Here is a 27722-nt window from a genome sequence, read left to right on the forward strand (position 1 = left end):
AAAGAGAGAGTAACCTCACAGCTCTTAAAAATTTTAATGGTGCCATTTTTAGGACAAATTGAAGGTGAATTGTGAATCCTCTGGGAGCTTTTTGTTGTGGTAGTTGAAAATACAAGTCAGCACTGTTGCTTTGAGACCAAGAGAAAGTATTAAAAACTGTTCCAGAATATAATGCATAGCCCCCAGCATGCAGTACTGCACTGAAAAGACTGTGTCCTTTCAAGTGAATACAGCAAAGCATAAATGAGCATAAATCAAGATGTTTTCAGTGAATAAATGGCCTCCTTTAATGTTTAGCAAGGTCAACGTCAATTCAGTTATTCTGAACTATTATATTTTACATCATAAGGAATGAGCTCTTCTTGCCTTGCCTTTAACCCTTTCTATAGCATTCACTTGCTGGATGCTGAATTATATATAATCTGACTGTAGCCTCAATGACTGTTCAGTATATTGCAGGTAAGGAAAAAACTCAGGTTCTGCCTTTGGACCTGTGTTTAGTTACTGTTTTAAGGACATTGTCACAGTGTGACAGGCTGTAAACCAATTCAAATCATATATATTCAAATATTCAAATCGGACCCAGAATCTGGAAGACATTTAAACTGCTGAGTGTTTTATCAAATTACTTCAAAGTGTAACCGTTACCTCCCGTTCACTGCTTGCGGCATATACAGCAGAATTTCAAGCTTTGTGAACGAATAAAAATGCTCCTGTGGGGTTGTAGTTGCTAAAGTTTTGCTATATATGCAGGGTTGTACCTTTTGGCTTTAAATAACTGAACCAGATCTTTTGTGCTGATGATTCAACCAGGAGAATGCTATGCAAAAAATGAACTGGGCTTTAACTTTTGGAACTCTGTACATGTATCGAGCCCCGAGTTGTACTGCATGGTCATGACTTGAACCAGCGACCTCGGGTACGTTAGGTGGACGCAATGATGAGGAGGCTAAATACCATGGCTGCTGGGGAATGAGGTTTACTCACTGGCTTCCATTACACATGAAATAACTCCTCCCATTTTGCCACTCTGTTAATGTTAAATGGCTACATTCAACAATGTTAACAAAACATAACATAATTTGAACAGTGCAGAAGCATAAAGTTCATCAATTTACTCCCATTTATTTGAACACAGATGAAATTTTGGGGGGACGAAATCTCTCTGTTGTAGAATATACATATATATAGTCTATCAACATTTTGAATATACGTCTCACCCAATACATATTATGATCACACATTTATTCCAAAGTGGTCTGACACAGTTTTAGACATTCTACCCACTGTTAGTGTTTTGCAGCATTCAAACCAAGTGTGTCTTATATTTAGTTAGAACAGTGTTAAAATAACTTCTGGGCCAAGGCTTTATATAGACTGTTAGTGTTCACAGTCTAAACTTATTACCCTGCATTAGACAGCGAATTCTGACCACCCATAGAGAGAGAGGGAGGGAGAGAGAGAGAGAGAGTTGTCCGTGTTTAAACAGTGACAAATTAACTTGGACTAACACTGTGAGCAGCCCTGTGAGGCACTTATTATGTGAGGCTCCTTGGAGCTGGAAGAGTTTCTAGTGGACAGTTTCATGTTTCTGAACATTTGTGCATATGTGTGAGTTTATAAACATGTGTGAAGAAAAAACATATTTTGATAAAATGCTTTTTATCATGCCTATTATTAGTGTTAGCATTAGCTGTAGAAGTAGTGGTAGTGTTTTTTAGTAGTAGCATTGTGGGAAATGTGCTTATTCACTTTCTTGTTGACAGTTAGATGAGAAGATTGGAAGGACCAAACCTCACCTAGAAATCAGATCAACTTAGTTAAAAAACAGTTCACATTAACAAAGTTAATTTACCTTCCTGCCATGCAGGGGTGTGTGTGTGTGTGTGTGTGTGTGTTTATGTTGTTGACATCCTGCTAAGCCCCTCCCCTCCTCCATAACACTGCGCTACACTCCTCCTCCTCCTCCTCTTCCTCCTAATCCTGCACTCTGGCCATAGTTTGGGACTCTTCCCTCCTCTCCTGTCCATCTTCATCCGTCTCCACCTCAACGTTGTCCTTTCCTTCTCTCTCTCTGTTCCTCCCGGACGCCTGCATCACCCATGAGGTTTGTCAGCTTGCACTTGTTGGTCACCTCGAGCTAGGACTGTAGGTTATTGTCCCAGATGTATAACTTGAGCTTTGCATTTAACTTTTGAAAGCATGTCAGCAGATTTAGTCAGATTTACTGGGTTGTTGTTGTTGTTGTAGCTCCTAGAAATGTATGCATTTTTAATGCTGAAGAAAGAAAACTCTTTCTCTGTGAGGATTTCTAGTCAGTTTCTCTGAACCTTTTTGTGAAGAAGTAATAAGGTAATATTGGTCAACTAATTAGCCAGGTTCTTGCTACTTTGGTGTAAAACAGACATTGATTTAGAATTTCCTTTTGTTTGCAACATGTAATTAAAAATCTCAGTGTCTGTTTGATATTATAATTTAGTTTTTGCCTCAAAAATTCATGTTGGGGGCTTATGTGCTACGCGTTATACAGTGTTACTATATACATGCTTGTTTGAGATTTTGTTGCTGCAGGTTCAGATGGTCAGAGAGGCACCTGCAACTTCTATTGTGAGGCTAGATCTGCTCTGTGTCAATGGCTTTGACACCAGAATGGAGTCACATTACTGCACGGCTGTACAGTAAAGTAACAGACCTGAATCTTCTCTTCTGATCTGCGTTAACACAATGTGGCAGCATCTGGGTGTCCACCAAGTGACAGAGAGCAGAGACAGAGAGAGCAGGGGGTTTGTGTATGTGCGTGCTTCTGTTGCCAGTGTATTTTTGTGTGTGTGTGAGGCTGCTGCCCTTGCTGAATGAATGCCTTCTGATGAGCTGTAGCGTCACTGTTTGAGTGTATTCATGTGAAGAAACTTTAAAAAGTTTCTGTCTCCACACAAAAGCTAGCTGTCCCTCTCACATTTTGGAGTACAATGAGAGAGAGAGAGAGAGAGCGAGCAGAGGCTTCTGAAATCAGAACATCATGCGTAAGCAGACACCTACGATCTCAAACTTTGTGCCAGTCTGATATAATTTGTGCAGATTTTACTAATTAAATGTCTGTGAAGTTGTCAGTTAATGAAATAAAGCTGACCAATCAGGGGAGTACTTTTCTTTGTGCAGCATATGTGAAAAATCTTCTCTGCACCTTCAGTTTTAAGGAACAAAATTTTTTTAGTGTTGCTCAATGACTTGTATGTAAGTAGGGTACCTAGAGGTCAGCAATGTTGTCACTGACTGACTGAGAAGGTTTAGCTTAATGTCTTGTGACCATTATAACTATGAAAGGGGTTGGAGGGCTTCTAATATCTAAATGGTGTCAGCCGACGCTGCCTCTAATGCATTTACTGCTTGGGTTTTTTTGTGTGCAAGTGGTGTCAGTGCTCTGCAGAGTGTGCTTGCTCTGGTCATCGGTCCTTCAACTGTGAAGAGCATCAAGTGTTTGAAATTGCTGAGCATAACAAACATCCCCCTCTCTCCTAAACTTGATATGCATTCACAAACACAGAGGGATGAGTGTTGACGCATGTGTGTGTGAAATTACATGGTTTTCCTCAGCTGTAGACAGGCACCAACACATAGGCGCGTGTGTGAGTGTGACGATCCATGAAAAGAGCTTTGGGTCCACTTCGGCTGATTTTCCAACATGCGCTGATGTTATCAGGAGGCTCTGAGAGGAGAAGGCAGCTGGACTAACCCTGAGACAGTCAGAGAGGGTGACAGGTTTTTATGGTAGACAGGAAACTCAGTGGTCGTCTGTGGTCCTTTTCCGCTTTGGTATCCTTACTTACTTATCCTTACTCCTTTACTGTCATTTTCTGCTTTTGATTTTATTCTCTAATGACTGCTATAATTAAGCAGTTGGGTCGTAAACCCTGAAATTCTTTCAACGTGTTTCTTCAAGCAGACAGCACGACCACCACAGTGAAAGAGGGGCAATGTGCAGTGTAATTCCAGGATTTGGCCCAAGGCCGCACAGGGCAATTAGGTCAGTGACCCATTCTTAGGGCATGTTAAGACTATTCTGTGTTTATTTTTAAGGAAAAGTGCTTCCTCATTGTATGCTGATAATGAATGGGTTTCTCAAAATGGAGCAAGAAAAATAAGCAAGATTAATCCATGGTGATCCATGGTCCAGCAATTTTTCTATCAGGTTTATCCAGGGGCAACTGTGGCTCAGGAGACAGAGCGAGTGGCCCGTTAATCGGAAGGTCGGCGGTTCAATTCCCTGAAGCTGAAGCCGCACTGAAGCCAGTGGCTGTTCCATCAGTGTATGAATGTGTGTTAGTTAGTTTCTGTTTGAGCACTTAGGCTTAGTGTGTGTGAATGCAGATGTAGTGTAAAAGCGCTTTAAGTCTTTGGTCGAAAAGACTAGAAAGGCGTTTTTTTTTCACAATTTAAATCTTAAAATGTGAACTTTTTTCAGCTCTAGGAAGAACACTACTGTGTCTAAAAAGAATACACATGCAATACTTTTTTTTCCAAAATGAAATCTACCCCACCTTGTGGTCACTTCATTAAATGTAAAAATAGTGGTTTCAATTTTAAAAGAAAGTGTGAACACACACATCTGACTTTGGCATTTCTTTTGCGACAGAGCGATGTTTTGGAAGTGTTGAACCTTGCATGGAAACTGTAGTGTCACTTCTGACCCAACATGTTGAAGATTGACCACTTTCCTTCACCCTTGGCAACCCAACTGGAGCGTGTCAGTCCCGGTCACTGGGTCCAGTCATGACAATGATCAGCTGTCCCAGTGTCCAGGGCCTCTCCATGTCCCGCCTTTATTCTTCTGTTCCTTTCTGACCCGAAATCTAAGCTGACCCCATTCACGGACAGCAGAGACTGTCCTGCTGGCCCACATCAAAGCTTCACTCATCCCAGACCTGCAGTGCCAGTCCCCGTATTCTTTCTGCCTGCTCCATAATCAGAGCAGGTCCCCCTCTCATTCATCCGCCTCCAATAGGAAGCCAGCTATTAGCAACCTGACCCACTTTTCCAACTGCTAGCACGGCTAATTGAGCTCTAATCACTTCCTAATGGCAGCATTGTTTCAGGCTGCTCTCACTAAATGCTAAACAGGGGGAGAAAGGAGAGGCGGTGAGTGAGTGCCTATTTCCAATTAGTGCATTAAAGGTGCTGTAAAAATGAACCAGATGAGAAAGGGGTAAACAAGCAAGTTGAGCATAAATGCTGACTTAATGAGACCATATGAATAACATATGAATGCGGAATTAATATAGCTATTGTGAATTAAAGGAAACTTCACTCTTCTTAACCAAATGAGCACCATGTTAGAGTTATTTGATCATTCTCCTGTGTGCACCATTGGAAAAGACAGGGAATTCAATGTGATTTTTCTTCCAAAAACTTCCAGCAGAATGAGAATGTATTGCCTTTTCCAATACGAATAAACTTGGTTCAAGAATTTTCTAAAATCAAGTATTTATCAAGCATTTATCTTAAAGCTAATGCAGCAACCAACCTAATTCTGTGTTCAGACAAGATATGGTCGATTCCTCAAATTCTTGTAACAGTTTGATATGTACTGGAGAAAGGTTGCAAAGAACAAAAAAAATCCTGCACACTGTGTCATTCTAGTCCACAGAGCTACATCAGGTAAAATTCATGCAAACAAACAGCACTGGGACCATATTTATATAAATGTAAACAGCCCAAGAAAAACTTTGTTTCTGAAATTTGTTTAGTCACTTGTCTTAAGAAAACAAGACTTTATGGACTTAGTAATTAACAAATATGGCGTTAAGATTTTTTTTAAGAACCAAATCTTCCATAGGTCTAAGGTTTATTTCAAGGCACAATAGCAGCAGCAGTGACTTGGAATAAATATAAGTCTGTGTGGGTGTGCGTGTGTATGTGTGTACATAAAGTGAGAGTGGTACGTTGAAACGGAACTGTTATGATTAATTCCACCCAGTGCTCTCTGCACAGGCCCACTCTCTCACTGGCCGTTGGTGTTTGAATATTCAAATGTTGCTTGTCTGAACTCTGTGTTGTCAGTAGAACCAGACTGACAACCTCAGCAGCTCCTCAGGATACTCTAGTTCTCACAGTAAGAACAGTGACTTACATCAGGAATTTCAGCTCTTCTCTTGCTACTTCAGTTTTTGGTAAGTTTGCTTGTTGAGAGGCTGCTGACTCACTTGTTGCAAATCTACCCGGGCAATTTCTTCTTAGTGATACATTTAAAAGAAAAAATGGTTTGATGGAGCTTGTTTACACTGCAGAAATGGCTTTCCGCTCTGCTCATCTCCAAGTTAAACTGTGTTTTTATCCTGTTTATGAATATAACTGACGAGGGACAGTACATGTAACCAGATGTAACCAGACAATGTTTCCTTTGTAAAGCAGAGGGACTCTGACCAAAAGCAGTCCATATAAGTCCAAGCCTTATAAGCGCAGCAGCACTGCTTCTTGACTCAGGCTGTTTGGCAAGACTTTAAAGCACTTGAGCCTGCTCCTCATTGTTTTTATAAACACTTTGTGATATGCTCCTCTTGTTGTTAGTGCTAAGGGGTTTTTAACAGTTTTGGTGGCCAGCTTGAAGGAACGTAATGACACGCACCTCCAAGCCCTTATAAGGCAGCTTTGTGTGGGGTCAAGGAAGACTCACTCCTCAGCATCTGGTTTCTTTTCTCTCCCACAGATCCTCCCTCTGCTTGACTTTTCCTCCTCATCTGCACCTTCCTATCTCATTGTTTAAATAAAATGTCTCTTTTCTGGTGCAGATTCCTCAGAGGGCATGACCTCACAACCTTTGGTGATGACTGAGCATGCTCCGTCATCTGCAGTGACTGTCAGCTCCTCCACCAGCATCCCCGCTGCTACCTCCGCCCTGACTCCTCCCCCATCTTCGTCATCCTCCTCCTCCTGTTCCACAGCTATTCCCCAGGCCAACAGCAACAGCAAGCCCTGGAGGAGCAAGTCAATAAGCTCCAAGCACACCTCCTCTCCTTCTCCTTCCTCCACCAGCACCTCCTCCTCTGCCATGCAGTCCGTCAAGCAGGAGAAGGACACCTCCTGTAAGGCTGCCCTGGCAGGTGAAGCTCCTCCTAAGGTTGTCACTCAGAAGTCAATGCTGGAGAAACTAAAGCTCTTTAACAGTAAAGGAGGCTCCAAATCTTCCACCTCCTCCAATGGAGTAGGGGCCCAGACTGACAACGCTGCCCTAACCAGGCAGCTTGGAGCAGGGCAGGTGGAGAGAGCCGAGACTGGCTCCAACACCGACCCCCTGGAGGAAGATGATGGCAACGTCAGGCCGGGAATGAACGGGACCAGCAATGGGACGGCCTATGTAGCAGCTCCCTCATCAGGTACTACTGTCTCCACAACCGCCAGCAGCCCTAAAATTGCCCTGAGGGGCATTGCCCAGCGCACTTTCAGCAGAGCTTTGACTGCCAAGAAGAGCTCTGTCAAAGGTACCGAGAAGGACAAGGATAGGGGAAAGGAGAAGGAGAAAGTGAAGGAGGTGGGGAAACGAATATCAGTCCCTGACAGGACAGAGCTCAGGGGAGAGGAGCCTAAGGAGGAAGTAGCACCCGTTGCTGTAGACACAGACAGCTCAAACAAAAGGACCTCTAAAATGACCAGCTTCATTCCCAAGGGGGGTAAAGTGGCCAAAAAGGAGAGTTCCACCCCTGCACACAGCGGAATACCAAAGCCAGGAGGCAAAGCCCCAGGAATCGGGGGGAAAGCTTCCTCAGTGAAGGAGGTAGGGGAGAGACCTCGGAGCATGCGGTTAGTAGGTGGTCTCGCCATGCACCGCGGCCCCCTGGACAGAGACAGGGACAGGGACAGCAGACACTCCAGCTCTACTTCCAGTCTTGCCTCCACAGAGGGAAAGACCAGCACTGCCCCTGTGGCGGGAGGAGGCACTACACAGAGCACAGCCAGCAACACGGTCAGCGTGCAGCTACCTCAGACTCAACAGCACCACAGCCACCCCAACACAGCCACCGTCGCACCTTTTATGTACAGGTGAGATCATGCAGACAGGGGCTTAAAAACAGCTGCTAAAGCATTGGAAAAAGTGGTTCCATATTTACTATTTCTCTTATCACATTAAATATTTTTTTGCATTTTGGGTAATGTAGGCACAAGGATGTGTGGAATGACAGATCTCTGGTTCTACTGCATCGATTTAAATACTGTCCATTGTGAGTCTGACAGTGTTCTACAGTAGGACTGCAATGTTAAATCAGTGAAGTACTCTTTGAAAAACTAATTTAGCTTAAGTGAAAATCGTTTTACAATAAATATCTTAAAAATCTAGACCTGATGGCTACAACACAGTGAGTAAGACTTCATAAAATACTAATAAAACTGAGTCATTAAACCACTGCACACAGCACATTTTCCAGAATTGGTAAATACAAAATGTGAATCTAACCATCTGTGAGCTGTTAACCAGGAATGTTCATGTGTGTGTATGCAAAGTGAATTGTCTGCATGTGTGTGTGCACATGTATCTGGGCAAATATGTGTGGATGTTGTGCCCCTGACCTCTGTCCTGGTCCCAGTGTGATAAGGAAGGAGGTCCCTCTCGTTCTCAAAGAGTCTTTTCTAACAGCCACTCATTAGCCCCCTGACACTTCCTGCACCGCTGCCCTTTCTCCCTCTGTACATCCTGACCTATAGCAAACCAACCCACCTCTCCAAAACCACCCCCATCCTCAGAACTCAGAAATGTTCTTTTTTGCTGTATACCTGTCAGGTACCATTACCACCAGGATTATACCACCTCCACATGTCAGAAATTAAAATATGTTTGACAGAAATTAAAGAAATAAGCCATCGATGTCCAAATTGACTTTTTCCCTCACCTGCCGAGGACTGTAAACTTAAAAAGAAAGCACCTTGACAGAAAAAATTGATACTAGCCAGAAGGATTGTTAGTGCATGAAAAGAACCTATAGTTTCAACCCATGTGAGGTCAGTTAACCAGAAGTTGATGCTGTAATGTTTTATGGAGCAGTGTAAGCTGGCTTCAGTGGTTTTGACTGGTTCACACTCAGAGAGTGTGTGTACAATAGTCAACAAGGACAAAGTCTAGGATCAGGCAAAGACCAAAGGCTGTATATAACCGAGGCATTCGTCTCAAAAAGCACCAGCCAGTGCAGTGGGTGAACTTTATTGATTTATCCTTCAAAGACAACCTTCACTGGCATTTGGGGCTTAGCAGGCGTTCATTTTGGATCCCGGTCACAAGACTTGAAACACAGCAGATTTAATTCTTAATCAGGTTTATCCCCCTTTCGTGACAATTTGCAGTATATTAGGTTCCCACTAAATGCACAGTAATTCAGAATCGATGATATCCCCCCACTGATCCCTCGCACAATTTGTTTTTCCAGATCCCAAACAGACTGCGAGGGAATAGCGAACACTGAGACCGGCTCAGGAGGAATAGGGGGAGACGTGTCCTTCACCAAGACCAGCCAGCTCTCTATCGAGGACCTTTCAGGTGGGTGATCATTTACAGTGTAGTGTCTGTCTCTGTTTGGAATCTCTGTTAGCTAAATTATGTCTTATTGAGCTGGTTAACATTTGAGATTTTTTATCTCACTCAGGTGAAGACCCAGAGACGAGGCGGTTGCGTACTGTCAAAAACATAGCAGACCTGCGGCAAAACCTGGAGGAGACCATGTCCAGCTTGCGAGGAACTCAGGTCACACACAGGTAAAAATCTAATAAATTCATTCTCCCAGCAGGTTTTCATTGGCACTGACTGGTGATTCAGTACTGCACCTCAACTGACCCCACCTACTCTGCTTTTTAGGAGTGTAAGAGGTCAATTTTAATGTAACAAGCTTGTTGAACTCTTACTTCTTTATTGTTATTTATGTAGAGTGTTTCCTTGTATTTGTATCCCAAATAGTTTATTGATGAAGAAGTTATAAATGTGTTGCAGTAGAAAATAACTCTACTCCTGGGGGCTCATCAAAGTGTAGCACTTTACAATGGCTGCTACGCCTGAGTGGTAAACAGGCTAAATCAGGCTAACTGGTTGGGGATTTGAGTGACTGAACTGCCTCATGGTCAGCAGACTGTGTCCGTCTAGACTTACAGGTAATACCTTTTTTGTCTTGTTGCCGTCTCATCCTTCTTTTGAAGGGTATTTTTCTTTGATCGCAGGGTATGTCTTTCATGTCGTCTTTGATTCAGGTTAAGCTCTAATCACGTTCCCTCCCACAGAATTTTGACCTCTGCTCTGGCCTCACGTCTCAGCGGTGACCCCGCTGTCTAGATTTAGTTTAGGTTCTATTTTAACATTCATATGTTCTGTCCATTTCCTGTTTTCGATTGTAAGAAAAATTACTTTCTCCCTGTCTGTTTACCGAGAAGATTATACAGTTTTCCACTACTACTTTGACAGTTTGTTTGCCTGTACTATATTCTGTACCTTAAAACGCTTTCAGATTTCTGTGTAATTTGGGGAGCAGATCGGCAAACTAACCTTTGCAATTGCTCTGGTTTTAATGGTGATTCAAATGTGTAATCTCTACCATTGTTGACAATCATTGGCAAAACTTTTTTTTTGTAAAATGTACTGCTCGTTATTTAGTTGGCTTCAAATGACACTTAACGTTCACACAGTTTCTCTAGACTGTCCCTCAATATTACAACATGGGTCCAAGATTGTGCAACATGCCAACACAAAGTTAGCTAACTTACAAAATAAACAGTCAAACAACATAAAAGATGTCAAAACTTACAGCTTCCAACTTTGAAATTGGTTCACAGACAGCCCATGGCAATCCATCCTTGCACTTCAACCATTACGGCCCTCGTTTTGTTTGTCCAATTTTTGAATAATTGATTTATTCATTTTACATGCACTGAAGTATACAGCAAGAAGGTATGAACATAGTGGTTGTTGTGGCTACTTTTAATCCCCTGTGGTTGGCTTGCCAGTAGCGTGATATTTCAAGTTTGAGTTGATCGTAACAGGCTTTACTGTACTGTTACTATAGGTAGAGATTTGATTCCAAGTCATTAAGCCATCCATTGCATCCATAGAGAGGTTTTTGTTCTCCAAATGCCTCTTAGTTGGCTCAATTTATTCTCTTTGCTTTTTCTATTTCCACAAATTAAGTGGCTTTGAATAGAACTTCATCAGAAACATTTGAAATGTAGATGTCTGTGAAGGTTCTCAGTCGTCCAGGTCATATTTGTCCAAGAAAGGTTAAAAATCAAGGGCAACTGCACTTGGTTGAAGTTCAAGGTCCAGTTGCTCTTGACTTTTAACCCTCCTTGAATTCAAAATGTAGATTTATATATTAAATACTCTCACAAAGAGAGTTTTGAGTGATAGCTGGTTTCAGTCCCTTTTGTTAAGATGTGGATCACAGATTGTGCCTTTATTCTCTCACCTCTCTGTCTCCTTTTCCACCTGCTCAGCACCTTGGAAACTACCTTCGACGGCGGCGTCACCACAGACATCAGCAGCAGCGGAGGTGGCTGTGGTGGCAGCAACAACAGCGGAGGGGGTCGGAGCATCCTCAGCATTACTTCTTCCCGCCCCTCTTTGTCATCATGGCGACTAGGCCAGTCCAGCCCTCGTCTGCAGGCGGGCGATGCCCCTTCTATGGGGAACAGTTATGGCGGCCGTGTGGCTGGAGGCCAAGGAGGACGTTACCTGTACCCTGGGCACCTCCGACGGCAACTGGCTGGCAGGGGAGGAGCCCTCTGCAGCGTGGACCTTGGAGACCGAGTCGGGGAGGACTCTGACCTGGACGCCATCTCTATGGAGGTCACTGGATACATGAGCGATGGAGATGTGCTGAGCAAGAATGCTGTGCGCGCTGATGATGTCACTAGCGGGTAAGTGGGTTACGCTGGTGGACGCTTTTTTCAAACAGGTTTTTTAGCTAAAGCTGAAATAATTTGTCGATGGATTGATAAGTCCATTGACAGAAAATTACTCTACAACAGTTCTGTTCATTTATCAAGCAAAGATGCCGAACATCTGCGTGTTCGAGCTTGTCCAATGCAAGGATTTGCTGATTTTTGTGGTGATCTTTGGAAACAGAATGCCTTTCATTTTTGCATGATTGGTTGGACAAAACAAACTATTTGTAGACACTTGGGCTCTGCAAACTTGTGACAGTTTCCACAGTTTAAATAAATGTAATCTTTTTGGGGGTCAAGTGAGAGAGCCAGTTGACACAGTTCCTGATTCTGTAGTCATCAGAAATCTGCAGGGTGACAAACAGTTTTTGCATTATAGACATATGTTTATATTGTATGTATATTTTGTCCAGAAAAAAAGATTATTTTTAGATCATCTATTTATTTTGACCTCATAGTTTGAGTATTAATGCAAACTTGCCAGAAGAGGGCAGTAGTGTTCCCTTCTCATCATTTCGCCCTATAATCTAAGAACCAGATGATATCCCACAATTTAGCCTCAGCATCATAAGCAACATTTATTCTGTATAGCTCAGATCCCACAAATATCCCATCTCTCTCTGTCTGCAGACACAGTAATGCTGATATGCTGCTAACCTGTTTATTTGCTCTCTCAAAGCTACTGTCCATGTTGTAACAGGCCCCCTGCATACCTTGGCTGTCACACTGCACAATTTAAATCTCTGCTGTCAACATTATTCTCAGATGAAGTTGTAAAAGGCGCCAGCTCACCTTCAAATGGCATCGAAATCCCAGAGACAGAGAGACCAGGGTCTGGTAATAAAGCTGCCTTAGGAATTAGTTTGAGATCAAGTGAATGCAAATGTAGAAAAGAGTCTATGAGCTGAAGCAAGGTGATAAAAAAACACATCTCTTATAAATTGGAGTGGGAATTACTTCCTCTGGCCCCCATGGATTTGCACTGATTCACCAGCCCTCAAGCAGCTGTAGAAGTTGAGGGAGCTAAGTGCTCTTGGAGCACTTGATATGTCTGAATCTGTGGCTGAGCAGACAAAGGCCAAGCCACAGCCACACCTGGACAGGTGAGTGATGTGAACAGGTGAGCAGAGCCATTTGCTCAGTCTGAAAACTTAATATCCAGGCTGGGTTGGACTTGTGAGGAAGACATGCAAAAATAATTTCCTTAAGAACATTTTCTGATGGTATTGCTCAAGCTGTAACTAAATATTTTTTCATGACAATTGGAAGAAAAAAAATAGATTGATTAATCATTTCGTCTGTAAAATGTTAGAAATTGTAAAAGGAAAAAAAAAATTAAAAAGGCCACAACTTAACCATTTAAAAGAGACACAGACTAATGCCCCCCCACCTCCATATCCTTAGGCCATTTACCAGTTAGCTTCATCACAGTTTGCTGTTCGCATCCACTAACTGGTTCTTCTACACAATAGTGGGATGTTTACACAGAGAGGAGGTGCTGATATTTATGTCACAGGACAAAACTATCACAGTTAATCTCTTTCCTCCACTTCAATGTTAATTAAATGGTCAGTTCACACAAATCATAAAAGAAACCATTTCTATCTAGCCATGCAGATAGTTCTGGTTTTCTTTGTCCATATTTTGAGAAATCTGTCTTTGAAATGTATGCTTTCACCTTAATACAATGGATGTGAATGGAATAAAATTTTTACCATTCTAACCATTAAAATAATAACACTGACAAAATTTAACGACAACATCTCTTTCCAGAAGTAATGTGTCTGTTACTCCTGTAACCATCTAATTTACTTTCTACTAAAGAAATTGTCCCTATCAATCTTTCAGATATTACGTTTTCAATGCTCTTAGCGCCACAAATTCACTTCAAATGTGAGGATTTGCTTTTGCTTGTTGCATATTAATGCAAATGTGGTTTTTGACTGTTGGTCGGACAAAACAAGCAATGTCAAGATGTCACCTTCAGCTCTGAGAAATGGCACACATTTTCACTATTTTCTGACATTTTATAGAAAAAATTATTTATCCATTTAACAAAAAACACCAGAGAGATGAATCGGTAATAAAAACAATCATTAGTTGCAGCTCTAGACATTAATAAGCTGATTGAGATCTCCAGATCAGCATCAATCTTGGTAGTTAATTTATTTATTGGTCTCTGAGTCCTACAACAGCGACAACATGACTGATGATACCATATTTAGTATTTGCATCAGTTCTCCACAATCTCCAACCCCCTCCTCTATTTTTTCCTATTCGGCTTTTTGGGCCCTTGGAGACAATACCCCCCCCCCCCCCCCCCCCCCCCCCGCCACACACACACAAAAACCTCCTCGGCTCAGGGGTATGTTGCCGATCAATCCCTTTACCCTCCCCCTTCCCTCCCTTCCTCCCATTCTCTCCCATCCCTCCTCCACCTTTTGCAGAAAGACCCAACCTCCAGCCAGGAGGGGATGCATGTGGAGCTGAGGGGAGAGGCTGCATACCAGCACTGAGCTTCTACACAGCAACACACTCACACACATTCAGGCTACACATAGACACTTTATCTATACATGGAGAGTTCATTGGTACTGTTCACCCTCAGATATCACCATGATCAAACACGCTCCTAACTGGTGATATTATTCACATAACAGCAGATCTTGCTCACACGTTCAGACCTGATAACAGACAGTAGCCAGACGGTTGAAAACGGACACCTTTGCTTTGGAGATTTTTATCAACCGTGATCAACCGTCACCTGGAGTTGTTTATTTTTGTTTGGACAAACTGTGTTACCATGTTTAAGGCAGAAAGGTACGTCAGAGTGTTTTAAACCGTCAACAGAAATCAGAAGCTCTAGAGGCGATTGTTTTGTTTGTTGGGCAAGTTGTTTGTTTTTTGTAGAGCATGACATTTTGTGAATTTACTCCTATCCTCCTGTGTACAGTGCATGCATTCTTAGTAAGTTAAATATTTCTGCAGTTTCGTTTACTCAAGAACTTTTTCTTCTGTTAGTTGCACGGTTGTGTAAACTGTACCTGGTTGCATGGTTTCAGCCTATAAACTGTCTTGTTTGGACATGTTTCTCCTGCAGCAGAAGGTTACAGGTTAACAAGCATCTGAAACAGGAGGACAGGGAGGCTCAGTTACTCATTAGTGTAAAGGACTAATAAGTGTGTGTTTTTGTGTACATGTGTGAGAGTGACTGACTGACTCCCTGGCCATCTTCAAGGTGACTTTGCTTTGGGATGATGGATGCTTCCCATAAAAGAACAGCTAACCCCCCTCAGAGTGGATCCTTTGTTAACAGTCTTCAACTGTCTTCATTGTCTATTGTCTTTCTTGTTGTTGTAAAGTTCTGCAACACAACAAGTCTTGTATCAGTGAAGGAAGTTATATTTACATCGATTTTATGTGTCTGATTATGGGGTTCCTGAAAACAAAAATAGGTCTGACATTTTGCTGGTCCATTACTTGACATAATAACTCAAAAACCGATAATAAACACAGCATAAGAACAAGGCAAAGAAACACCAATTAAAATGATAGAAACCATTTTTGTACTTCATTAAGTACTTCATAAAGGCAGTTGAGAATATAAGTGTTTTTAATCTGGATTTAAAGGTAGGCAAATGCTCTTTCATCTGGAAGTTTGTTCCTGCTCGTTGGTGCATGGTAACAAAATACTGAATCTGTATGTTTAGTTTGGACTTTGGTAATGGTTAGCAGACGGCTACCAGATGACCTGAGAGAGTAGCCACAGCCGTTGCACTGCATTCATGTGGTGAGAAAGTCCAACATCTGGTACTTTCAGGTTTGCTACTAAAAAAAAGTTGTATGTGCATGCTGTTGGATACAACGACTCAGCATGGTGAATTTTAATTTTTATCATCATTTTCTCATTGTGTTGCTTTTCCAACACTGTTCTCATCAACTTCATTTCCAGCAGCAGGCAGCTGTGTTGAGTAAAAAAAAAAGCTCTAATTAACCCGCACACAGACCAAGTTAATGACTAGCTAGTGAAGAAATTTAACATTGACTAGCAAACCCGAGCTAAAGGCAGAATGAAAATTGGACTTAAACGCCAAATTAATGTTAATGTTAACTCTGCATCTGCAAATATAAATTCACATTAACAACTTTAAAAGGTGTTAATGTGTCATATTTGTGTTTTCAGATTGTTTTGTTGCCCTCTAGTTGCCAAAAATACATTAATCCATTATCACAGTTACAGCTGTAAAGATTATAAAGACTGCAACATCTGGATCTCTCTGCTGAGTGACTTCTGGTTGCCACTGAGTTTCTGTCTTGCAGCTCAGATGTTGATTCTGTTTGACTGGAGGTTACACAAAGGAGCTCTGTCTGTTGGAGACACTGTACTGTGTGTATACTGTATTTACATGTAGGTCTAAATGCATGTTTCTGTGTCTGTGTGTGCCTGTGTGTGCTGGGTTCCTTCTTGCTGAGATCCACGTAAAGATAACACAGAAAATGTTTTAATGGTCGAACTCTTGCTGGGCGTATTTTTATACTCTCTTAACTGCAAAAACAGAATCATCACAGTCCCACACAGAAAACATTCACCATTTGAACTGTCTCAACGTTAAATCAGCAAACATTTCATTAAATTACACCTGGGTTAAATGTGTCAATATTTTCTTCCATTAGGAATCTCCTCCACGGGTAAATATTTGGGGAATTAGTTAGTGTTGTTTTAGTTTGAATGGGAATGTTTGTGTAAATATTCACGGCCTCAGCATCAGCTTCAGACTGTAACTGCCGCTAACGGTCAGCCTCTGACTCCAAAAACCAATAATTCACGTCTCTTTGAATGTAATTTTCCCCGTTATGAAATGAAGTAAATGGCCTACTTAGCCTGCACTTACATATTCAGTGTATTTTTAACTTCTCTTAATGTTCAGCAACTCAGTCAATCATAATATCCCAGCCTGAAGTAGATTCTGGACTGAATATCCTCCTTGTAGGAATAAAAAACAAACTCATCATCCTCTGTCCACTGAGCTGCCACTTCTTTTACAGACTGCTGTTGTTTACCACTGGCCACATGAGAGATATGTGTCAGCTAGACAAACCTGCTATAGTTTGTTCTCTTCAGTGTTTGTGTGGGAGGTCATTGCCAACTGTTTGGCTCTGATTGATGAGAGCTTTGCCTCGGCCGGAAAGTTAGATGGATGTGGGTTCCTCCTGCTCTGTACACAACAAAAGCAGCTCTGAGAAGAAGAACCGTGTGTTAACTCTAGCCAAACTCTTAGACAAAGTGTGGTACTGCTCAACTTCAAATCATCCTCGCTGAGCCCTTTAATTGCGCATCTTAGAAGTGCTTTATGGTGACTAAATCTAATGTGCTTTGTTGTGTTTTGCAGCTATATGACTGACGGAGGTTTGGGTCTGTACACACGGCGTCTGAACCGCATGCCCGATAGCATGGCCGCCGTCCGAGAGAATCTCCACAGAAACACGTCCTCTGGACAGGGAGATGCTGACAGGTAAGTCTAAAGTCCCTTAAAGAGGAAATTCCACCCTCTTATTTTCTTACACTTTGAAAGTATCCAGTCCAGTTACACTTGGATGGAGTTGGAGAGGAAAGCCCAGGACGGGGGCAATGGAGAGGAGTTGTGGATGACCTGTGCTCCATTAGGAGAGAAAGTGTTTAAGTCAAGTCAGATGTTCGGTGAATTTCAAGACTGAACTTGATATGCTTGTTCAGTTGTGGGAGTTTGGGCATAAACAGTAAATATGGTTAGCCCGTAAGTTTGTAGACATGTCTTGTGATTGTAATGCTTCTAGTCTGTTTCCTGCTTCTTTCATTGCACTTAAGGTGCAGAGTAGGTACATTGTCTAATTTCCTGGAAGTTGAAATAGATAATACATTAGCCTTGGTTGAAATAGTTGTGGGTATAATTAAGAAATGGTTTAAAATCGCATGTTTTATGAGTGTAGAAGGTAAAGCTGGTCTTGAGGCGTAAAGCTTTGCACATAACCAGAAGCTAAAATACAATATCTAGAACAGCTGGTGTAGAAGAACAGCTGAAACACCATCATATCCTGTCTATTGCTTAATGTCTTAATAAAAAAATAGTTGTATCTCTATTTCACAGAATGATATTGCGCAGGTTTTGCTCAGACTTGTACAACCACACAGTATGTGATGCAACTGAGATTTCTGCAACACGCCACACTTGTGACTTGTTAGAGAATAGCATTGAGACACATTCATTTCTGTTGGTATTATTAGGAGATATTGGCATGTATTTGTGTATTTGTGGGACTTTCCAGAGCGCCTGGTGTCCGCGTGAGTGATACGCTGTGATGCTGGGTTCTTTGTCCTGTCTCAGAGATGGAGAGGGATTTGGTTCCTGGCTAATTGACAGACGGAAATGGATGAAGGCCAAGCAGAGCCCCACCATGTTGCAAGAGATGGATGGGGGGTAGAAAGAAAGAGAGAGTATGGGGGGAGGGAATAAGCTTAATATGAAGATGGACTGTGGAATATCTGGAGATGGTTGGAGGAATAAATGAATGAGGAGTAAAGTGTGTGAGACCAAGGCTCTGCTCAAAAATATATTTTATTAAAAACATAATGTACCAGTTTCTGATGCTTTAGGAATAGCAATATTTAAAAATTTGAAATGAAAGCTTTATAATTATTTGAGTCATCAACTGAAGTGTTACATAGATGGACGTGCTGGTGTGTCTTCTAGTAGTCTCAAGTGCTTCAAGCAGCTTTTTCTGTAAATCCTCAGGTGTGGCTAATTTCCTGTCTTCCAGACTTTTGACCTCTACCCTCTCACTGCCTTTTGCCCTGCATATACACACACACACACACACACACACACACACACACACACACACACACACACACACACACACACTCACACTCACTCAGTCTTTCTCATTAAACTCCCCCAGCCCTTAGGTAGGGCTTAACACAAACTGTCCCTCTCCTCACCTTTCTTCTCTCCTCTCACCTTTCATTTTCCTCTCGCTTGTTTTGATTAGAGACTGTGGCAAGTAGAAGAAACTGGAAAGCAATTAAATGATAAAAGTTGGGGGATTTCTCTTATTTTCCGTTTGAATATGGTGCTTTCATGTTTTTCTGTGAGGTTTAATTGACCAAGTAGGCAGATGTTATGTTGCTCCAGAAGCTTCCCATTTCTCCTTTCATGATCTTAAGACTGCTTCATTATTGCTTTCATAAGATTAGAGAGAAGGGCAAGGAGAGAGTTTTAACATTAAGAGGGGATGAGGTGACTCCCCTCCTCTCAACCCCACCCCACCCCAAAGGAATGTCTGATAAATGTTCTTAGTGCTTTCAGTTTGGAATTAATTAGGAGAAGTAGGGAAGCGGCAGATAAAATTCATTAGCATAACAAACGGAAGCCAGTAGGGCTGGTGGGTAAACGAGGGTGACTGATTATCTGTTGTAAAAGATAAGCTAATTTAATATATGAGTTGGGGGTTAATGGTGCATTTTGGGCAGGTGGAACAGGGTGAGCACCTTTTCTCTGCATGTGTTTCCAACATTTTGTGGTTTGTGAGTGTCACAATTGAAGTTCTGAGCTCAGAGTTGTGTGTGGTCTGTATTTGTGCACTGGGTGTGTGCTCCATTTATAAACATACCATAGTTTATAGTTTAAATGCCATCTTTTTCTGTTCTCTATTTTTATTTATTTATTTATTTTTTTTACATCCTCTGGGGTGCAGCCATGCCTCTCAAGGCTGGTGGGGAAGTGGGGGTGGGGAAAGGTGTTGGGTGTCACCGTGGCATTGGGGCAAAAACCCTGTGACCCCTGGACGAAGAGTTCATGAGCTTCAAAGGACTGAGGTTCACAGTTAGGAACTTTCCAAAAACTGTTAAGATTTTGCACTAAAACCCTCCACATCCGACCAAACCTCACTAATGAGGAGCATAAAGGATGCAACTACAAAAACACAGCATTGAACGGCTTTTTCAGATAAAGATAAAGAAACCAATTAAAGCACATTTCATCTTATCAGCTGAGATGTCACAGCTGAAACTATGCTGCTGATCTGCACCCTCTGTTGGGAGTACAAAAACTAGTTTTACCAACTGTCAAATGTATGTAAAGCAGTGGGTGGAAGCTAACACTGAGTCATGGGACAACAGGACCTGTGAGGCTGAGTAAATAGGCAGAGGCAACAGAGACTAGAAACTCTGTGTGTATGTGAGTGCGTTAGCATGCTTATCCCTGTAATTTATCTTGGCAGTAGGAGAAAGAGGAAGCAATCTATAACAGTCTGCCTTCTGATTTGAATTCTCTTTGTTAAAGCAGACAAAGGAGAGGTCTCTGTGGTGTGAAACCACTGTAGCAGTGAGTGCTAGAGGGGAATCCCCCCCCCCCCCCCCCCCCCCCCCTTGCTGTGGCGTTGAAGATATAATTTCTCTTTTCCAAATGAGAATGTGACACAGAGAGGAGAACATCACATAAACCACTCAGTTGAAGGCTGATGACATATGGTTTCAAATGACAAATTATATAAATCTGAATAATGAGGTTGCACGACGATAAAAGATCTTGCTAATGTTTTTCACATATGTGCAAATGGTCTTTTTTCCCTTTCTCTACATTCTTCTTGCTGCTGTTTGTACATATTTAGTCCTGGTAGGCTCAAGGTTCATTCTCCTCTTTGAGAAACTGCTAATGGCTGCTTTTCATTTATTTCTTCATTTGGTTTTGTCAACATTTGGGACTGAAAAACTTATCTTTTGTGAACACAGCAACTCAAGGTGATGGAACAAACCCTGTGAATGCCTCACAAGAACTAGTTATACAAGTACAGTCACTGTTAAAACAATGGTTCTTGTCAGGTAGAGGCAAATTTGCATCATTATTAAGAGGTTTGACAATAAACACCTTGACATGAGTAGTTTTAAAGAAACTATGAGACACCCAAGGTGTATGTACACAAATTAAAGGAGAAATAAGTGTATGCCCAAGACAGACACACAGCCAAAGAGGAACAGTGGACAAACGCTGAAATAACCACCAGAGATAAGGGAATGTGTTTTTTGTTAACCCTTGCAGCTGCTATTCTACTGGCATCATGTGATGCTTCTTACAATATAAACAGCATGACACTCTTGTTCCACTGACGGATACACTTTCCATCAGCTGATGCCTGCTAAAACACTTAAACATCTGTCACTCATTCTAATGTCTTTCATTGTCCTTCTGATTGTCTTTTTATTGTAGATTCAATACCTTTTGTAAAGTACGTTGGATTACTTTGGTGTTTCAAAGGTACTGTACAAAGAAACCTGAATAAACATGCCATGCCTTGCATTTGTGGTTCAAAGCATTTAAACACTAGTCACACTGCATATAAAAACCCAACCTCCTAATTTATTTCAATGATACTTTGGCAAAAAAGCCCATATTCCTGATAATTACTTTGTACTGTGAATTGAGTAATTCTACTGTGATTGTTGTAAAATCCCTTCTCTTATTATAAACCATTGTGCAGTCTTTTGGCATCTGATAAACTGAAACTCATGGATCTATTACTCAAACTGGACTTCCTGAATTGTATTTTATCTTCTTACCTATATCTGAAACAAAACGCATCTTCTAGCAATTTATGATGTAGTGCTGTTTTCTGTCTGTACAATCGGCAACAGAGCAGCACAGCCGGTCACAAACTTAGTTTTTTTTCCATTTTAGACAGTGTCAGGGTTGGCATGTGTTTTTTTTGTTGTTGTTGTTATTTTTGCTCTTGTCTATTGTATATTAGTCTCATGATAAAGCAAAGCTTCAATGCAGATAATTTGAATGAATTATGTTTACTCTCGCGGGGGGGCCTTGGGCGAAAGGTTGGTTACACCCTGGACAAGTCGCCAGTCCGTCACAGACTCTGTAAAATACCAAAAGTTATTATTTCAGCAATAGTTATTAACACATGTAACTGGTGTGTAGGCTAACTATAGATGACCCACTACTTCAAAGTGAAGTGTTTTACACTATTATGATTTGTGTTCAAATTATTTTGTCTGCCCCCATTACGTGGACTAACTATATGACGTTATGATGTTGATAATACTTCAAATGATCTTTGATGATGGCTAATTCTCTGTACATGATACCTGTAGGTGTGTGTATTTGTTAGAAGCATCCTTGTTGTGTTTCAGTTTCTCCCAAGAGGGGTTTTAATCCCACCTGTAACAGAACTTCAAGTTGTTTAGAGCATGTCATACACACACACATTACAGGAACACTTCTGTAACATGCACATGCCCCAAGCCCCAGTATGTTATCTCTCCTGTCTGAACTTGATCAGGTTCCCTGTAGGCCTCAGGTAGAGGAAGAGAGAGGTTCCCCCTCTTTTATCAACCCTTTTCCTCAGCTACCAACAACACCTGGCACTCCACCTGTTTCACCCTCTACCTGTCTATCTGTCTCTCTGTCTGTCCCCTGTAACCCCACCTACACCTGCTCCCCTGGTTCAGCAGAGTGAATGTTGTGTTTTGCCTCCAGGCTCTCACTGTAATAATAATTACTTGATCAGTCTTCTCCCCTCCCTCTGTTCCAGTCGTTTCATAAGCCTGCGAGCTTGTTCCCCATAGAACCAGGAGTCTATTTGTATGATAATCACAGACAAAGCTTCATTTGCGCTGTTACCCCCCAAACCTTCTTGTACTTGTACAACATCAATCTGTCACTGCTGATCACAGCTGCTGCTTACGGACTTCCCTCCAATATTAACCCTGTAGTGGCACCAGAGTAAATGATGAACACATATAAACCATCGGTGGTTGTCAGTGGATTTGTTTGCATGAATATTTCTCCCAATAATTTTCCGTTATGAAACATTAAAACTACCATAAGGTTGGTGAAACTATGTATTTTGTGAAGACAAGTTGCTTTGCTTCTTACAGCAGAATACTCAAAGTTTTTAGGTTTTTAAACCTTTATAAGCAAGTTCACCCATTCTTGGGCTGTGTTTTTATCACAAACATACACACACAGGTTCTACTGTTTTTCTGGGTTGAAAGGCCAGTAGATGTATATTGTTTTATTTCTTTGCATGCTGGCCATGTTGAACTTGTCTTACAGCCCAAAACGTGGTCACCATGTTGATAACAGACCATAATAACCCAACACCATTAAACTGACAGCTTCCAACATGGCGGCCAACGCGATCAGTCCCATTCCTTTTGTATCAGATGAGCATCAGAAAATCATGGGAATTCACAGGTGAAAGAGGACAGTAAGAAACTTCTCAGGCTTCTCAAACTTAAAATAAACTCCATTCTTAACTGGAGTTTAAAATGTGCTGTCTGTGGTTTAAATAATTGTAGTGACGTCTTTCAGACATACCAAACTGACGCAATATTCCTTGAGATTTGGTCCTTTCAAGAACAGTTTAAAAGGCAAAATTGATCAACCTCACATTGACTTAGTGGAGAACGTGTTAAGCATTTGGTCTGAGATATGTAACAGCCACACCTTTCCTTTGTCTGCTCTCCCCTTATCTTCTGCACTTACACACTCACTTCTACTAACAATACACTTTATGCAACCAAACCCTATTCCACAGATATCTAGACTCTCACTCATTCTTTGACTCTCCTAGAATACTAAATACCATAAATGCCTCCCAGCCATGCTCATACTGAAAGCGGCGTTCTGCTATGTCCCAGTGGTGTGCGTGTGGGTGGGTGTGTGTGTGTGTGTGTGTGTGTGTGTGTGTGTGTAATAAAGCCAGTCCAGCGAGGCGTTCTGGGGCACGCTGAGCAGTCTGAGTCTGACCCACAATCTGTTGCTGTTTGAATACAAGATGTAAGGGCAGATAATTTTACCAAGTTAATGATGCTACCACACACCCACATACCCCAGCTGCTGCAGAACGCTCTTCCACCTACATTGCAAAAACATCCAGTCGTTCTGGTCTTATTTACTTTTTTGAAAAGCGAAGGAAATATTACCTTTGCTGTGGGATTATTTCAACCTGTTTTAAAGACAAAACAACTTTCAGTTTTCTCTAAGCAAGCAGTATCATTTTTCTATTTTAACATTTTTTTACTGGGCATTCGGCCTAAAGGGGCAGCTCTCACAAATGTGCACTATTGACAATTTTTTGTTTGGTAAAGTTCAAAATGGATTAAGCAATTGTATCTTGCATCATCAATTTTCCCAGCCCTCCTCTGTCAGTGTCTGTCAGTTCCACATAAGAGGAATAGTTTGCAAATAGTTATGAGACCTGAGTCGATGGTAAAAATATGCCTTTTAAATAATTCATATTATTGGTCCATTAGCGACTGAGCGACCAAGCTAGTTTGCTTGCTTGGAAACAGTTTGCAAAATAATCACAGCTAAAACATTTTTGACAGTTGTAAATTTACTTGGTAAGGTTGTTTTTTTTTGTCAGGGCATCTACATATAGAAGACATTTTCTTTCCACATGCATGTGGAAGGAGGTGGCATTAATTAGGGTAGAGCATCTTGAGATGGATAATGGAGAGGAAATAATCGATGGGGAAAACTAAGGGGTTTCTCCCACACATTCTCTTTGTTACGTCAAACATTGCAGCTCTAACATCCACAGCACTTCTTTATTTAACAGTTTATCTGTTTTTGTCTAGTTTATTTGCTTTGTTGTCCAGCTGAAAGCATTGAGATGTAGTAATGATCACACACAGAGAGAAACAAGCTTGATATTCAGCAAGCGGGCCATATTCAAAACCAGGACATCTTGATTGCAAAGTATATGAGCCTCAGTCAACTGAACTAGCCACTGAGCCAGCTGTTAAGGGAAATACAGAGGTCAGAGGCTCGGTCTCATGTCTTTGGTCCAGTCTGGAATCTGAACCAGGCCACCAGGAGGAAACAGAACAGAAACAGAACATGTTGGATTTTAATTAATCTACAGTGAGTGGTTTGTGGAGCATTCGGCACAGGGTAAGTGTTAATCCTCCATACCACCCCTGATGTTTTCCATGAGGTTGGGTGCGGGTGTGAAGTCGGGGAGTCAGCAGGTTCGTGCAGGTTGCAGCTTTAAAGTAACTGGATAAAGTTGATTATCCGTGTTTCACCGTGTAAGCTTTAGGAAAGGCTTGGGGACAAAAGTCTGCGTGCAAGAGGTTTCATGTCATGGACTCTTGAAATGTAACACATTGTTAAGATTTTGACCAGGAAGCCCCAAATGGTATCATTCACATGGGAACATTTCATTTTAATTTCTGATTTAACTCTTTAACTCAATATTTTACCATTTTATTTCACCTTAAGTAGCTTTATGGTTGGAAACATTGACATTACCACATCTATTTTCTGTATCTGTATTGTTGAAGTTTTTTGATGTTTATGCTGAATGGCATATTTATAACTAAGACATTTAAACACATTTCATAAACGTATTTGGTATCTTTTTTTATATTAAAGGTTTGTGGGTTTGCACTATGTTTTTGGTCCGCACTTTTAGAAACCGATCCAAAGTTTCTGTTTCTGGAAATCAGTGTATGTTTTTGTTTCTGTACTTCTATACCATATAAATAAACATGCAGTCATGACATTCATGATATTGACAAGTTGTCTACATTTTGAAATACTGCTTTTCTGCATAAACAATAATTTTTCTTTGATGCACATTTTTGCTCTGTGTGACTAAAAATTAAGTTCATATGGAGAAGCAACTGATGGCATCTGTGGAAAAACAGAACAGAGAGCAGAGTGGTAAAAAAACAAAAACTAGATGATCAATGTTAAGAGAGGAAACTCCTGAAAATGTTTTATTTCCTTAAAGTGGGTCTCATTTGGAGATGAAGTTTCAAACCAGATGAGCATAAAAAAGGACAGATTCTGGGCAAAGTTTGCATTTATGTTGCAGCTGCACCCCTAATAAGATGAGGGTCATATTTTATTATTTGGCCTCCAGGGATCCCATGAACCTTTTCTAGACCACAGGTGTAGAGGCAGGAGTTATAGCCTTGTGTTTCATTCTAGCATTGAGGCGACAATATTGTTGTTTTTAATGCCGTGTGTTTAAGTAGTGTGTTTGCACGTGAGAAATTTCACGGTTGTCCCAGTAGTCTTTTAAATTTTGCTTTTTGTTGCATGACTGAATGCAGCATGGTGGAGTCGTGTGCCTGTGTTCAGTGATGCATGTCACATGGGTGAAGAGTTTTGGTTTGTTTTTTTTACTGTGGATCCGGGTCAGTCTGTCGAATCTATGTGAGTATATGTTTACACATCAAACAGAGAACGAACAGAACGGAACGGAAATTTGTTTGAAAGCGAGGCAGCCAGAGGGACCTAAATGCTTTGATAAATTCTCTGAGTGTAGATAGCAAATGTTTTCCCAAGGAGACAATGGGACCAGACACGAGAGGGAGAGACACATTCCTGAGTGCGCTGTCCGGTCCAGTCCTGTCATTTCTTGTCAGTGCAGGGGACAGCTGTGTCATTTTCGTACCACATGGCTCCTGGACTCCGGGCTGGAATGTGCAAGGTCCCGTCCCATCGGCCCCTTCAGTGCCTCCTTTACTCTCACACTATGCCCATGTAGTTAAGACTATTGTTACTTTTCCACAAAATCATACAGCTGCAGTCTTTTAATTAAAAATATTTTGGCTACATATAATATTACACTTAATCAATCCAGTACAGGCAATTATCTCATACCTCAGATCTAGAACTTGCCTCTACTCATATACCTTCATAAACATATATTTTTCTGAACACTAAGGCAAAGAGCAGCTGCAGGTTACAGATACTGATCTGAGCCATCTTAACATTTCTGTGAAATCTTAACTGGTAAATCAACTTTCCGGTACCTAGGAAAACATCTGCTGTTTTATTTTTCTGTTTCGTCATGTAATTGCTATATATATCAAAGGTTGCGTGCCTCTGGAGCAACTAGGGATTAAGTGTTTTGCTCAGGGACACTTTGGTGCATGTGTCGCAGTGGGAACTGAACTCGGGTCTCTCACATCTAAGGTATGTGGCTTATCCACTGCGCCTACACCATTGCGACCCCCTAAATTACACAATTTGCTTACAATCATTAATTCTGACAACACAATTCTATGAAATAATAACACAATATGATGACAATGGACTGGATATTTAACCTCGATGCTTTGTTGGTTCTGACTGAGATGTGTCCCCCACCACTGAGTATCAAAAATTGTCTAATAACCAAAACTGTCAATACATGTTTGGTCAGATTCCCAGTGTTGTTTACACATTGTTTATTCATAAAGTTCCTGATTTATTTCAAACTTCAGTAATTTTAGACTTTCCATTTAGGAACATTTCTTGTGCAGCTGTTTATGTTAAGACAATATTTGAATTTCAGTTTCCTTTTGTCAGTAGGGTTTCGCATAGGAACAAATTTGGATTCCTCTAAGTAAAGCATCAAAAAGGCTTTATTTGATATTGGGACAGAAAATCAGGTTTTGTATTGGCACTTGTATCAAAACATGTTATGTTATGGCTCATGAGGAAAAACCTGTTTTCCTAGGTGTGCCTGATGCAAATCATATTTCCTGATAGAAATAAAGTATTTTGCATGTCTCTGAAGGTGCTGATATGTTGGGGATAAAGTCACGACACCAACTCCTTTGTCCTAATGCTGTCCCCAACCTTAAGGACGGTAAGTCAGACAGACAGTCTGTCAAAGTCCTCCCCTCTTACTCCTCCTGTCTGTCTGTCTGTCTGTGTGGACAGAGACAGAGATTTGGGGTTAAATGCTCCAGCTGCAGCGTGAGGACCAGTAGTCGCCCCTCAAACACAGGAAATCCCCTTACTTCTGCTTCACAGCTCTGTTGT

The 27722-nt window shown here is 41.4% G+C and overlaps 1 protein-coding gene across 2 annotated transcripts in view; it reads left to right on the top strand.

Annotated features, from left to right (window-relative positions):
• The window catches only part of nav2a (neuron navigator 2a), a 220104-nt gene that overhangs the window by 155683 nt on the left and 36699 nt on the right, over positions 1-27722 (top strand). For both annotated transcript variants that reach the window (XM_038702109.1, XM_038702110.1), the window contains 5 exons: positions 6786-8034; positions 9411-9520; positions 9627-9735; positions 11458-11880; positions 17298-17420. In XM_038702109.1, the coding sequence (XP_038558037.1) occupies positions 6786-8034; positions 9411-9520; positions 9627-9735; positions 11458-11880; positions 17298-17420 (2014 nt within the window). The remainder of the gene's footprint in view (positions 1-6785; positions 8035-9410; positions 9521-9626; positions 9736-11457; positions 11881-17297; positions 17421-27722) is intronic.

This window comes from Micropterus salmoides, unplaced genomic scaffold (genome assembly GCF_014851395.1).
Source record: "Micropterus salmoides isolate LMB-PRFRI ecotype aquatic unplaced genomic scaffold, ASM1485139v1 Ms_hic_scaffold_6, whole genome shotgun sequence".
Taxonomy (NCBI): Eukaryota; Metazoa; Chordata; class Actinopteri; order Centrarchiformes; family Centrarchidae; genus Micropterus; species Micropterus salmoides.